This window comes from Elaeis guineensis, chromosome 1 (genome assembly GCF_000442705.2).
Source record: "Elaeis guineensis isolate ETL-2024a chromosome 1, EG11, whole genome shotgun sequence".
NCBI lineage: Eukaryota > Viridiplantae > Streptophyta > Magnoliopsida > Arecales > Arecaceae > Elaeis > Elaeis guineensis.
Window position 1 is genome coordinate 89,295,901 of NC_025993.2, and position 16,051 is coordinate 89,311,951.

General features: G+C 36.0%; 1 protein-coding gene across 18 annotated transcripts; it reads left to right on the forward strand.

Annotated features, from left to right (window-relative positions):
• Nucleotides 1–1,086: 1,086 nt before the first annotated feature.
• Nucleotides 1,087–9,129, forward strand: LOC105038130 (uncharacterized). 18 transcript variants are annotated; one of them, XR_830661.4, is made up of 8 exons: nt 1,091–1,723; nt 1,825–2,047; nt 2,509–2,911; nt 5,266–5,358; nt 7,136–7,305; nt 8,468–8,503; nt 8,615–8,691; nt 8,780–9,129. XR_830661.4 is itself a non-coding variant. In XM_010913837.4 (7 exons), exons 3-6 carry the CDS (start codon nt 2,521–2,523, stop codon nt 8,489–8,491), a joined length of 678 nt encoding a protein of 225 aa, XP_010912139.1. In that variant the 5' UTR covers nt 1,091–1,723; nt 1,825–2,047; nt 2,509–2,520; the 3' UTR covers nt 8,492–8,503; nt 8,615–9,129. The 18 variants fall into 18 exon arrangements, 12 of the variants coding, with proteins under 12 accessions (XP_073111992.1, XP_019704153.1, XP_019704152.1 ...); XR_012140795.1 differs by having other exon boundaries at nt 8,872–9,129; XM_010913837.4 differs by having other exon boundaries at nt 8,615–9,129.
• Nucleotides 9,130–16,051: the final 6,922 nt, after the last annotated feature.

A 16,051-nucleotide genomic window follows, 5' to 3' on the forward strand; every position in this document is an offset into this window, starting at 1 on the left:
TGTGTATATCATGGTATTTAGCTAAAAAGCTTTCTCATGGAGCTCAAAGTATCATAAGATGGAGCAACAATGATTTATATAGACAACAAGTCAGAAATTGAACTAGCAAAGAATCTAGTGTACCATGATTGAAGCAAGCACATTGACACAAAATTTTACTTCATTCGAAAATAAATAAAAGAAGATATTGTTCAACATATACACACAAGGATCGAAGATCAAGTAGCAGACATCTTTACTAAAGTTTTGAAGAAGGAGATCTTTTACAAACTAAGGGACAAGCTTAGATTTGTTCCTCCAAATCAAGTTTGGGGGGGAGGGGGGTAATGTTATAGATAAACTTGATTTCTCTAGAAGGTCCTACAAATATAATAGGAAGGTTTCTCTAGAAGGCTCTACAAACATAGTGGGAGAATTTTTTTAGAAGGTGCGGCAAATATACTAAAAAAATTTTTCTAGAAGATCTTATAAATATGTGCGCAGATCCTGTACTGTGCATCGCATGGTGCGGTGCACAGCACGTTTGCCCACGCACGCAGTAAGCTGTACAATGTGTGCCACGTGTGGCCGCATGCATCATCCATCATACAATGGATGGTGCATGCGATGCACCACACCATGCGGTGCTGTCGTGCGATGCATCGTATCGTGTAGTGCATCATGTGCATAGTAGAGAATCCGCATTCTATAAATATAGTAGAAAAAATTTTCTAGAAAGCTTTATAAAAATCAAAGATATTTATTATATAAGTTTAAAATATCTAGCATATAAAATGTTTCATGAAGTCCTATAAATATTCTTTATAATTTTTTTTCATGCAAAAAAATAAAATTTTAAAATTTAAATCTTTCTTATTTACGTTTTTTCTATTTTTTCTCTTTCTCTCTATCGTAGAATTTTTTCGTACTCTCTCCTAAGTCCATTAATTAGCATACAGTAATAAGTTGCTTTTGGTCCACGATGCAGGTTTTATATTTTTAGCATAATTCACACATGATCTAGTATAGTTCCTAGCTACTTGTCAAAGATAATTTAGCTGCAAGTTTACACCAGTAAATGCTAAGTATGTAGTTTATATATCATATATCTTGAGAGAAAAACCATTTAGTGAGAGAAACTCCAGCAACTAAAAAAGCCCTTTTAGTTTCATCATTGTTAGGGTTAGGGTTTGCCTTTCCTCTTCATAGATGCGCGGCTCAATGGATTGCGAACCTCGATTGGATCATCCAACCTCCACTGGGAAGGGTGCTTCCCCTTCTGACGGAGGAGTTGCATGATCGATGACGCTAGAAAACCTAGTTAATCGGAAGCTTGAGGAGGGCATCCGAATGGTTTAGAAGGTGATTTTATTGACCATGAAGGAAAATTGAAGGTAGATGTTGCTGCCTCGATTACTTTCTCACCTGCTGAGTTACGGATGAAGCTGCAGAGTAAAGGGATCGGTCTTTGTCGACCAGGTAGAGGCCATGTTTCTACATTTGTTTCTTCCTCACCTGCTGGGGTTTCTTCTTCATCGCCAGGTAGAGGCCGTGTTCCTACCTCCCAAGCGATAACTCCAACACTGGATCCAGGTTGACCATAGGCAGAGGAGGTTCCGATGGGAGATGACTCGGACTTCTGATGCTAAAATAGAATAACTAGAACAGCGATTCTCGAAGGTTATCCACTTCTTGGAGGAGGAAATTCAACCGGCATCACAACAACTAGACTCAGCCTTAGTAGGTAAGTTCTTTGGTAGGGGTTTTCAAATTGATTTCATAGAAAAAGAAATACAATTATGGTGGAATTTGCAAGGTGAATTCCGTGTGTCTGCTATGTTTAAGGGGCTGCTGCTGTTTCAATGCCCTTTGGAAGAAGCTACACATCGAATTCTTGAAAAAGGTCCATGGTCGTTGGCTGGGCAGTTGCTTGCCATCGAGCCTTGGAGACCAAAATTTAGACCCGATCGAGACACAGTCAATCAGCTCCGCGTCTGGCTCTGACTTCCGGACTTACCCTTGGAGTTGTGGAAAGAAAAAAAGATACTTAAAATTGCATCCCAACCAGGTACTCCTTTCTTTCTGGATAAGTGGACCCTTAAATACACTCGTATGGTTTATGCGAGAGTGTGTGTTCTCATGGATGTGAGAAGGCCTGTATGCCCAGGTACTAGAATCCAAGTGCAAGATGAGGTTCTTTGGCAGCAGTTCTCTTATGAGGAACTGCCGAAAATTTGACAGGGGCTGTTCAGGAGGCCCGCAAATGCTCAATTAAGGTGGGTAAGGAAGATACAATCTTAGGCCCTTGGATTCGAGCATCGTGGGTGCCAATAGCTTCGACAACCCAAGCTCCATTAAGAAAGGCTCCTTTTTTTCTGCCCCTGCTATTGATCGATCCACAAATGAGTGGCTTCAGCCAAAGAAGCCTACTAAACAGACTACTATATGAAAAAAAATAATGAATTTGGTGCGGACCAAACAATGTCAAAATTCTCTCCTTTATCTGATGAAAACTCCGACGTTTTGCAGGAACCCTAGAACATGGAAGTCACTGATATGATGGTGTTTAGTGCTATTGCAAATGAGGCAGACAAAGGGAAAGGTAAACAGAAAAGTTCTCCGACTAAGCAACAAGCTAGGTCAAGCTCTACCTCTCCGTCACAAGCAAAAATATTAGTGCAAAAAACTATTGAGGTTGAAAACAAAGGGGACGGAGCTAACAGCTGTAGTTTGAGTGGGAAGACTAAGACTTATATTGTTAAGATATGGAAACCAGTTAATGCTATAACATCTAAACCTTCAGTGGCTCACAAGATTTCGAAAGGAACTACTCAACAACCTAATCAATCAGCTGATACCTTGGATCCTCCTTCCGACATGCAATTCACCATCCATGAGGGTGTTTATCAAAACCTCCAATCTAAACTGCATGGTAATATTTTTTCTACTTCATTAGTTAATGTCCCAATGGCTCAAGGAAACATTTTACTATCAATAGATAATAGTGATTTTGATCCTTATGTGGAGGATCAAAACCATTGACTTTATCATGAAGATGTTGGTTTGGAACTGTCGGGGTGCGGCAAAGACCCGGTTTGCAAATTATATTAAAATGCTATTAAGACAATATGATATGGATATTATATATTTTTTGAAAACTCATCTTGATGAGGCCACTAGTAACTGCATCCGCAGATTTTTTGGGATAGCGTGGGATATATATATATATATATATATATATATATATATATATATATATAAAATCCCTACTATCGGGTTATCGGGTGGTATCATCATCATTTGGAAAAAGGCTATTGGTTCAGTGTCCTTTTGTAGTATAGATAAGCAAGTGGCTTTTGGGGTTGTTTCTTTAAATAATGTTTCTTTTTGGATTTTGGATGTCATTTATGTGAGTACTTTTGCTTTTTGATGTCGCTTTACTTGGTCTCAGGTCCAAGATGCTTTAATGCTTCAAGTTCTTTTACTTCTTGTAAGTGATTTTAATTGTATATCAAATGCTTCGGAAAAAAAGGGGGGAGGGCTATTGAGATCAATCGTGATGTTAGAGAGTTCCATTCTTTTCTTTGGACTATGGGTTTAATTGATCTTGGATTTTTGGGCCCTTCCTATACTTGGTGTAATAATCATCTGGGTTTGGCTAGGGTTTGAAAAAGAATAGATCGGGCTTTGGCCGGTAATCTTTGGTTAAATCTGTATCCTGAATCTACTATTACTCATTTGGCATGTTTTGTGTCAGATCATTATCCCCTTCTTATTTCCATAATTGATGAAATCAATAAAGGGCCTCATATTTTTCAATTCGAAAAATTTTGGATCACTTATCCTAAAGCTGCTAAGGTTGTTCATCAAGCTTGGATTGGTTGCTCAAATCATAATCCTACTGATAAGCTTCATTTTCTTTTAAAGAAGATTGTCGTGCTTTGAATAAATGGAAACATTCTATTGAAAATCTTAATATTCATGCTCGATAGCTTTATGATTCTATTTATAAGCTGCAAAATATGGAATCTCAAACTAGAAGCCTACCTACGCATGTTCATTCAAATTTGTTATCCTATCTTCATGATTGTAATCTTATTTTGCAACACATTGAGTTGCTCTGGCACCAAAAATTGCGGATAACTTGGCTCAAGGAAGGGGACTCTAACACAAAATATTTTTATTGCTCTACGATTCTGCGTAGAAGAAAGAATCGCATCCATCTTATACATTCCTCTCAGGGTGATATCGTCAATGAACCTTCTGCTATTCAAAATCTTTTACTTGATCATTTTCATAATCGGTGGATGGTCGATAATGAGATTCCTCAGCCGGATTATTTGATTATTATGTCTGCTTTATCACATGTTTAAATTTTCTCTCTAGTTCAACCTATTATTGATGATGAGATTGAGCATGTTATCATGACTATGCATCCTGATAAAGCTTCAGGTCCTTATGGGTTTCCTGCATGTTTCTTTCAACAATATTGGCATATTATTAAAGCTGATGTCCTTGATGCTGTGCCATTTTTCTTTCAATCTGGCAACTTACCTGATTCTTGGACTAAAATTTTTATTACTTTAATTCCAAAAAAAATCTAATCCAAAGGTTCCCAATGACTATCGTTGCATCAATCTATGTAACACCATTTACAAGATCATTGCAAAGATTTTGGTGAATAGGATTAAAGGTATCTTGTTGGATCTTATCTCGATGGAGTAGGGGGCTTTTGTATCTAATAGAAATATTACTGATAACCTTTTGCTTGCTCAAGAGATTATGCATTCCCTTACTATTGCTCCTTGGTCCAAATCCCTTATGATGCTTAAAATTGATACGGAAAAGGCCTTTGACAGAGTGCATTGGCCTTTTTTGCTATACATTTTAAATCAGGTTGGTTTTCCTGCTCAATTTATTGCTTAGATTCAAAGTTGTATCTATAATCCTGAGTTTGTTTTGCTTATCAATGGTGTTGAGACTCCCCTATTTCGTGTTTCTAGAGGATTGCATCAGGGAGGCCCCCTATCGCCTTATCTTTTTATATTATGCTTGAAGCATTTTCTAATCTCCTTCATATTGCTACTCAGATGCATCTTCTTCGTGCTTTTAAAGTTCACGTAGGCCCTCAAATTTTTCATGTTTTCTATGCGAATGACTGCTTACTTATGGCCCGTGCTACTTTAAGAGATGTTATCTCCCTTTCAGCTATTTTAAATGTCAAATATTCCACTTACTCTGGCCAATCTATTAATGTTACTAAATTGCTTCTCATATTTTTTCCAGGCACCAATTCAACCTTAAGACATCAGGTCATGGATTTGCTACGCATTTTGGAAAAGAGGACAAACTGGCAGTATTTAGGAGCACCTTTGTCTGGTAAGTTCCCGTGCGCTATTGAATTTCTATATGTTCTTACCAAAATTTCAAATAAGATTGCTGCATGAAAATGGCATACATTATCCCTTGCAGGTCGAGTTATGTTAATCCAATCAGTCTTGTATGCTTTTCCTCTCTATACATTATCTTCAGTGCATGTTCCCGTTTCTGTCTTTCATAAAATTGAGAAGGAATTTAGATCCTTCCTCTGGGACCATTCTTCGGATAAGCAAGCTTTCATCCTATAGCTTGGGATCTAGTTTGTACACCTAAAGCTTATGGTGGGCTTGGTTTCCAAACTCTGTCCCAATGTAGGTTGCAGTGTTTAGGTAAATTAGTTGCACAGATTGTCCATTATCCTTTCTCCATGTGGGCTAAGTTTGTTCAAGCCAAATACCATTTTTCAGGGTACATGGTTGCACGATAGGAGTCATAGAAGAACTTCTACTATTTGGAGGAAAATTTCTGAGGAAGGGTCACAAATTAGGTTTCAGTTTCAATGGCTTATAGGCTCTGGTGAATCGATTAATGTATACAAAGACCCTTGGATTACAACTATTCCTTTTATGTTCTGACCAACATACATTAACGTGGAAACTTTTAATATGAATATGCTTGTACATGACCTGATTACTGTGCATAGAACTTGGGACTTTCACTGTCTTCATCAATTATTTGCTCGTGATATTATTAAGCTTATCATGGCTATTCCTTAGTCATTAAGAATTTGGTCTGATCATCTAGTTTGGGGTCTTCAAAACTCATGCTTGTGTCTTTACAAGATATAAGATTTTTGATTAATATACATAATTCCCAAGCTATGCAGGTCAATTGTGGTTGGATTTGGTCAGTAAAGGTGCTGCCAAGAGTCAAAACTTTTCTCTGGAAGCTTGCTTGAGATAGTAGGCTTTCGTGCAAGGCCTTTCTTGCTCATTGTAATATCATCCATGTTAATGAGCAATTCTCTAACTTATGTGCTAACCAAATTGAAGAATCTGTTCATATATTTATCCACTGTGATTTTGCTTGAATATGTTGGCAGCAACTACAATGTATGTTCCGATTGAATTTTTGTATCAATTCCTTGCTAGCATTGATGGATCACCTATCCAATGTCTTGGTAGGGATGGAACAGAAATCTATCCTGGCATATACAACATGGTTGCTCTAGTGGGTTTGAAATGAATGTGTTTTCAGAAATTCTTTCATGACTAATTCGTGTATATATTACATAGGATTGTACTTTTTTCTAATGATTTAGGAGACCTTAAGGTTCAAAGTCTGCAAACCCCGTGCCGGTACTGGAGTAGGCATTTCCAAATGGATTCTTCCATTTGTCAAATTCGACTTGTATCATGGCTACCCCCTCCCATTGGGGTTATAAAGATCAATTTTGATGCCTCAGTGTCATTAGGAACCATGACGCTATATTGTTGAAGGCTGGTGGTAAGGTACTTTCCTATGCCTCTGTTCTATTTGTGGAGCTCCTGGCTGCTTGGCATGGGGTAAGAGTTGCGATTTTAGATTTAAATGCGACATAAGTTTAGTTGGAGGGAGATTCCGCGACTGTGGTTTCATGGCTAAACAATAATATTAATGAAACCTTGCATCATATTCCTTATGTTAGAGATCTATATCAATGGAAAGAGTCTGAGATTCTTTATAAAATTATGTATAAATTCAGAGAAGTTAACCAGGTTGCAGATTTTATGACAAATAAGGCTCTGCAAGGGGATTTCTCTTGGGATACTGATAACTATCTGGATGGTCAATGTAGGTACCTTTTACGGACGGATGCTTATGGAATTCGTTATTCAAGATAAAAGTAACAGTTCGACCAGACAGGGATTTCAAGCTCATCCTTTTATGCTGATGAAGAGGAAATGTTATCGACATGCTTGGGGAGCAATGAACAAGTTTGGTATGATAGTGATAAACGGAAATATGGTAATTTATTATGACTGTTCAATTTTTTTTCTCTGATTTCTTGTAGGCAATTCCGATGATTTTCCATAGGGTCCGAGATCTTTGGGTCATGAGTTTGTACCTTTTCATATTTCTGGGGATGGGATATGCGCTGCATCCTGTGATCATATTTTCTCCTCTTGGCACCATGAGGTCCTTTGGTATTCCTTTGTTTGCTGGTTCAAGTGTCTTCTTCACATTTGTCTTACTTGCCATTTCCATATAATCTTGTTGGGAAAAGAGAATAGATCACTGATTGGTACAAGGAGTAATAGGTGGATTGGAAATAATATGCTGCATATTACATGGGAGGTGGTGTGGAAATATAAGAATGTTCTGGAGGCAAAAATCAATGGAAAGGAAAGGAAAAATAATAAGATGGAGGGTGAAGAAAAGACTAAAAGCAAGGATGAGGAAGACACATTTATTATAATGCATATTATACAAAAAAAGAGGTGTCAATATAGAAATGTCATGAAGCAAATATTAAAGATGAAAAAGGAAAACAGAATGATATGGAGAGAGAAGCAAATGAACAACAGAAAGAGATGAAGGAAAAAGGAAAAGATATAAACAGCTATGAGGTGGAGAAGGCTTTTCTGTTTACTTTGATCTTTCAACTCCAATCGCCCAACAGTCCTTCCCATAATGCTCCTCTCTGGGAAGCCACTTATTGCTTAAATCCTTCTTTTTTGGTCTCTGCTGCTATTACGGTAGTATTAACATGCCCAAGACACAGGCTAGTTTCTCTTGCATTTGGTGTTTTTCTTCTGCTATGCATGGACTGGATTCTACTTCTAATCAACAGCTTACAATGGAGTCTTTATTATTAACAGTTTCATGTTAATTGGCTGAATGTTGATCAGACCATGTGGATACCTAATTGTCTTTTCATTTCTTCACTGTTATCCCAACATACACTTTCAATAAGTGGCCATTACCAACAGCTGAGAGGAATTCAAGGAAAAAAAGAAATGAGTGGAAAAATAAAAGAAAGAAAAGAGGAACAAAAAAGAATTGTGAGTTAAAAAGGACATTTGAAGCAAGAAAAAAAAAAAAAGAGAGGAAAAAGACAACAAGAAAAGTGAAAAAATGGAAAAAATGAATATATTACTCTAACTTATGGTTCTATTTTATTTTGCAGGTTTTTTATCCTATCAACTTATGACTGGGCTGTAATGTAAATATTATTTTTCATGCTAATACTTCCCTGCTGTCTGCTGTTTCATACTTATCTATTCAGTGTGCGTGATACTCATATGATTTTCTTCCTTCTCCTGGTGGTTGCAAGATTTTCAATTGCCTGATTGATTCTTCAGTTCAGAGGCTATCATCCTCGCAGATTGGTTTTACCATATAATCGATGCCGTGAGTTTGCTTATTATCAAAATCTGATTCATGTAAAAGAAGGAAGGTCTTTATCCCTCTCAAATCTGATGCCGTCAGTTTGTTATAGTTCTGTTCAGGCTTCAGTCTCGGGATGGTATTAGATTCACCTTTCTTCTGGAAATGACACAAATGGTAATGCAGTGGTATATTTTGCATCAGGCACTATATCTCATTGATGAAGTCGTGGAAAGCAGGACTCTAGAATGCCTAATTATTGCAGAATCTTTTGAAAATGTTATACGGTTGTTTCTTACTACACAGGATACTCTTAATCCTTTGTTTCATTTTCCTAAAATAGCTGCAAGGCTCTATGTAAGTTTCAATCTTAAAGTTAAACTCAGCATCATCTCCTACTCCAGACTACTACCATTGTACAAAAGCAATTTCTATAAATCCAGCTTGTCTCACAGTTTGTCAGATGATATCTCCTTTGTTGATGCACAACTTCTCATTTTGGTTTGCTTATATTCTGTAATCACCTCAACTTTTGGGTTTGCTGTTTTTGTTTGGTTCTTCCCTAGTATATTACTCTTATACTTCACCTGTATGTTTTCTCTGTGTTTCCTAGATCTGGTGATAACTATTGAATGCTGTTTAGGTGTCTGCAGACTGATTAAGTGGTCCACTTTGCATCTTCTTCTTATATGAATATACTGTTACTTTGTATCTAGTTACAAGATTTTGTAGCAGATTGATTTTAAAAAGGGAGGTGCCAACCAGCCTTCCCGCTGGTAAAATCTCTCCAGTGGTTCAAATACCACTATCATTAAGATTTGGGAGCTGTGAAGTGTTTTAGAGACAGGACTAGCCCCAATTTATACAGTTTATGCCTTACGGATCTCTCCTATGGACAACAACAAAAAAAAAAAAAAAAAAAAAGCTTTAAGAAAGACAAAAGAATGATAATGGAATAGATGACATTATTTTTCTTTTCTTTTGGGATCCTGACACTATGTGTGTACGCTCAAAATTTTTATGCATACATCTTACGTACTACAGAATATTAGTTGCCATCACATCAAAAATGTATAAGGTAGTGGATGAGCATCATGATTTTTTAAGGTCAAAGTCACTTTTATAAAGTATGATATAAAGGGTCACAAAATCTTCCTTCTTTTTAAAATCCAACCCTTGCATTTTTAGTCAACCGAGTTCAGTTGCCAATCCTATAAGCATACAGAGTCCATTATGCCTTTTCATAACCCTTCATTAACATTTTATAATAATTTACTTCATTCATAGATATTTCCATGTACCTAAGTGTATCCTCTAGTTATTTTTTTTCATTAAAATCCTCTCTACATCAACGTAGATTTGGCTGTCCCCAAGTAGAAGAAAAAGAAGCGCCATGGGAAACAAAGCGGGTTGTGTGGCCTAGCCATAGTATCCATTTTCTGTCTAGTATATCTATGATTCCCTCATTCCTATCCTTGAATGACTACCTTGTTCTAATTCACCTAAACCCAGTTTGGACACTCTCTGGCCTCAAAATGTTATCCACATTAAAAGTGTAGATCAAATCTTGCTTGCTACATCATCTAAACCACGACATTCTGTCAGCAAGAAGCCATGCAGCAACTTAATTCCACTGTTCTAATATTCCACAGTATCTTTATATGTGTGGTTGATGTTGCGAGTTTGGAATTCAATGATTCTTATCCTCTTTGTTTTTTTTTTTTTTTTGGTAAAATTTTCCTCTTTGTTCATATCCTATGGGAGATGCCAATCTTATGTGCAACTTTATTCTTACAAGATTGAAGCGAGTGGTTGATAGATTCTCTTACACAGAATTTTCTTTATCAATTTATCCAAGTGGCTTATTGCTAGCCACGTGAAGGCTTATGGTCTTTCATCCTTTGAGATTTTTGGTGGGCTTTCTGGTCCTTGCCAATGCTCCTACATTGTGTCTTTAGCTTTGTTCTGCTATACATATACTTAATGGTATAGCTCACCAGAAGCCATTGTCTTTCAGCACCATTATTCTTTGTCAACTCTATCCTCCAATGAAGCTTTTGGACATTGCATATGAAATTGGATATTTCTATCTTGAATGGAATCTTCTGTCGAAGACAATAACCAATATTGACGTTTATAAATGTTACTTTATCGGACGTTGAAGACAACTCCTCCTCCCCTCTCTTTTTTATTTGAGACTATGACTTACAAGCACAGAAAGGCCAATCTTTGGACGAGTTTTGGTGGCCGGTGTTGCCTGGATAACCTTTTCGAGCGAATCTTCACTTTACGACGTGGCAGTCCGAAAAAAGGAAGGAACTAATGCTTCTTTTGTAGTTAAGAAAGGGACAAAGGTTGGCATTTTTCACAGTATTATTCTGGAGTTTGACAAATCTGTCCTTAACATTAAGGGTGCTTCAGTTAAGAAAGGGACAAAGATCGGCAAGCCTCATATACTTCACAATATTATTCTGGAGTTTGACAAAAATCTGTCCTTAACGTTAAGGGTGTTTTGTCCAAGGAAAGAAGACATAGACATGCAACGGCATGGCATAATAACTTCCCTACGTTTGCATCACTGCCTCTTATTTAATTACACCACTACTCTGTTAATCTTCTAATGCTGCATTAGATTTAGAATGGTGCAGTTACTTTATAATAGGATTGATTGGCACCCTTGCATGGCCTAAGACATAAAGTTTTAAATGTATTTTTTATCAATATTTTTTTTTTTGAGCTAAAAGATATTTTACAAATAGTAGCCAAATTATGCATAGATGTAAAATCTTGAAGGCAGCAATATGTGCACATTTCAATGAGGATTATTAGCCGGGGTCAAGAAAAGCTCCTGTACAACATGGCAGGGGATTTTATTCACAAAGCCAAGATGCATTGGAATCTTATGCCCCCAAAATAAAGATTTTGTCTACTTCTTACATTATGCTAACTTTAATTTAGCAATGGTCAATCTGTATAACAAATATTCTCAAAGCACCTTTCGAGATTTGATGCAATGTAGATGGACACAAATGTATCTAGAATCTTCTCATAACTTTCTAATTAAGGATGACATATCACACTCTTATGATGTGGATTCTATGAACTCACAATTCACTTGTAACTGCACATTAAATGTTAAACGACATGATATATGTGCATGTAGTACCAAAAACCTTCATCAATGAGATGAAAATGTGGCTATACATGTTTTGCATCTTGATGCATTTTGTGTGGACATCGATTGGCCTGATAAGCTTCTAATCTTAGCCACTTATGCATATGAACTTTGCTCACACACACACACACACACACACATATCCACATATTACATATTGAGATGTACGAGATATATGATAAATCTAGATTTTTGCTCATATCATGCGCATATAGCCATGCACCTTTGTTTGTTGTTCAATCGGCATTCATGATCATCTTAACCACTTTAAAGAAGATTTTGCTCATTCATGATCTTGTATCTCAACTAGCATTACTTCTACATCCTGCATGGTAAAGATGGAATACCATCATGAAAATTACTTTTATGTCCCATATTATATCTTCCTCAATAATGGTCCTTGCACATATAGCAAAATAATAGATGTTCTTCATGTACTTCACTGATCAGCTCTAATGAAACATGTGTTGTAATGTGTTTACAGTGCGCCAACCATATCATGCTCTCTATACTCTGTGATTTATAGGGTTTGATGCAATATAACCATACATATATAGAGACATATGAGATATGTGATTCATCAAAGTGTTTGCTCATGATGCACACATGTTTGGTCATGAATGTCATCATGGCAAAATTTGTGTGGCTGATTTTGGATGGTCTAATGTATCACGCCTCAAACCTAGCATCTAGGGTAATCACGTGACATGGCCGCATAAACTTTAATGCGAAGTTGTACAGGTCATACAAGACCTATAAGATCACTCTATTGATCTAACTCTAGGTTAAATCTATTTGAAACTATGTGCTCTACAACTCTGAAAAAGGAAAGAAGGGCGGTGAGCTTTAGAGTCCAGTAAAAATCTCATCACACATACATCAATATAATAATATAATTCAAAAATAATGAATGGGCAATTATCAAAAAAAAATCATGTCACAAAATTTCATATCAGGTATGCAATATAACTTAACAGATATCACGAATCATATATTATCACAAATCCATCGTAAATATCATCAATGATTTTGTATGACTTATCATTTATTTTTCATTAACATATTCCAAATCAATAGTTCCTTCATTTGAACTAATTATGTTCTCATTTCGACCTGTGATTGGCAAACTATTAACCACACTTTGACCCATGGTGGCAATCTATAATAACTGCACTTTGGCCCATGGTGGTAAATAAAAATATCTATACTTCAGTTCATAGTAGCAAATCAAGATATCCGTGCTTTAGTCTACAATGGCAAATTAACCAAACTATCTGTACTTCAATTTGCGGGGGCATTTCAGAGTGTCATGATTCAGCTCACGACTAGCAATTCAATCCAAGGTGTCATGATTTGGCACGTGACTGACAATCCACATCATGGCTAGTTCAGATCCTCTTACACAATCAATACACCATTCAATAATTTATATTATATTTTTTGTTTAATTTCAAAAAAATCAGATATTATATTTTCATTAATCAAAGTAATCAACATGTGATACATATATAATAAAGAATCATATATCCAAATAGAGCCAAAATTATCATGCATGGTATAAAACATACATACAAAGTGATTATGTAAAGAGATTCTTACCTCTATCAATCTCAAACTCAAGCACAATAATCGATCTATTCCTCGATCTATGAACTTTGGATTAAGGTATTCTGCTTGATACCTTCTTGAGCAAACAATTTCACCATTATATAATCCGGATCAACATAAAAACCATAGATGATTAGCAATGGTGGAAAATTATGGTAAATGATCTTAATACTACAGGTTTAAGACACCCTCCTAGGATTAACTAGTCAATCCAAGTATACCTAGACATCTGGACCCTTTACTAATCCTATAAAATCTCTAGTGAGAAAAATCTGTGAAGAGAGAGAAAATTATAGAAGAGAAACTCATAGAGAGAAAACTGGATAGAGAAACTAAGGAAAGCAAGTGATGAGAGGGAAGGGAGAGAGAAGGAAGAGAGAGACTCTCTCTCTTTTCTTCTTTTTTTCCTTTTCTCTTTTCTCTCTTTGTTTTCTTTTTCCCCTTTTTCTCTTTCTCTTTCTCCTCTCTCTCTCTCTTTGTATCGTTTTCACCTTTCTTTTCGTGATAACACAGAATGAAGGGATCTTATGTTAGCCGCCTTTCATAGCTGAAGCTCTCGCGATGGCTCCAGCAATAGTACTGACTCTTGCCCTTGGCAGTCCCAACACAGCCCCATCTGGCAATGGTGGCAGACTTGATGGAAGAAGAAAAACATACAAAAACTGGGGAAAGAAAAAAAATCTTGATCAGCCACACCACATGGTGATGATCCCAAGTGGCAACCACTGGTAGTCATGGCTATGGCACGGATCTCCATCAAAGAGCAAATCAACTACCCTTACCATGATGGTTGATGGTGAAGGAAAGCAAGAAAAGAATCGAAACAAATGACTCTCTTATAGCTAAAATTAGTAATCAATCAACAACAATTGGACAGTCAACGATCGTCGAGGGACTCAGGAATTAGTATACAAAAGAGGTGGAGGTTGATTACTTCATTATGACAAGAAAAGTACCGATGACCTACCAAGAAACCTTGATGGAAAACCTAGGGTTCCGAGGGATTTTGCCAATAGTTGATCGAAATTTGGGGTTAAGATACTTAGATGAAGACTAGGGCTTTTTTAGCCAAAAATTTGAGCTCCAATGAGCTTTAATTTTCTAGTCCAGATCAAACACAAGAAGAGAAGGCAAACTACATCGGGAGCCCTCTTCTTCCACTGGGCATGTGAGGTTCAAGAGTTTGATTTTTGGATTTTGCTTTAAAATTTGCATAGGAGAAAAAGAAAAAGATCGAATTTTTACATTATTCCTCTTTAAAATAACTTCATCCATGAAATTAGCATGCCACAAAGCCCTAACATTAAGTGAATGAAATTTCTATCCCATCCTTAAACCCCAATCTCTCATTGAGAAAAAAAATTCAAGTCCTCTATCATAACACCTTCCAAACTAGAACCAATCTTTTTGATCAAATTTAAATGATTTAAACCATCTTATTTTTGCTACACACTCTAATTTAAATCTATTAAATTTTTTGAGATTTGCTAAATAATCTTCCAACTATTAAGATCATAAATTTGTCAATCTCTCAAATTATAGCCCCAGATACAAATCCTCCATCAAAAGCCACCTCTATGAATCACTTCTACCATAAATCCTAGTGATCAAAATCTTAAGTTTTGAAATCACTTATGTCATAGTCTCTAGTTATCTTAAACTTAAGCTTTGATATCATTTCTATCACGCCTCGAGTCCAACACCTAGGTTGATTGCATAACATATCTGCATGAACCCTAAAACAAAGTCCTAGAGATCATGCAAGGTCTATAACCACTCCAATATTGCTCGAACTCTAGATCAAATACATTCAAAATTATGTATCCTACAACTTTGAAATGAAAAAAAAGGATTGTGAGCTTTACAGCCCAATAAAAATTTTATCACATATCTATCAATATAATAATATAATTCAAAAATAATAAATAAGCAATTATCAAAGAGAACTTATAAATCATAAAATCTCATATCAAACATGCAATATGATCAACATATATCACAAATCATATATTATTACAAATCCATTATAAATATTATCAATGATTTTTTTTGACTTATTATTTATGTTTCATTAACATATTCCAAATCAATAGTTATCTTCTGGTTTGGACTAATGATGATCGCATTTCGATCCATGATTAGCAATCTATAATAACCGTGCTTTGGCCTATTGTGGCAAACCAGAATATCCGTATTTCAGTCCATTGCGGCAAACTAAGATATTCGCACTTCGGCCTACAGTGATAAAGTAGAATATTCATATTTTAATCTAGGTGGCAAACCAAGGTGTCATGGTTCGATCTATGTCTGACAATCTAAGGTATTATGATTCAGCTCGTGATGAACAACTTACATCATGGTTAGTTTAAATTCTCTTACACAATCAATACACTTCAATAATTTGTATTACATATCTTACTCAAATTTAAGAAAGTCAAATAGCATATTTCCATCAACCAAAATAGTTAACATATCATACATATATAATAAAGAATCATATGTCTAAATAGAGCCAAAATCACCTTGCATGGTACAAGACATATATGCAGCTGATCATATAAAGAGATTCTTATCTCTACTCACATTCTCAAATCCAAGCAC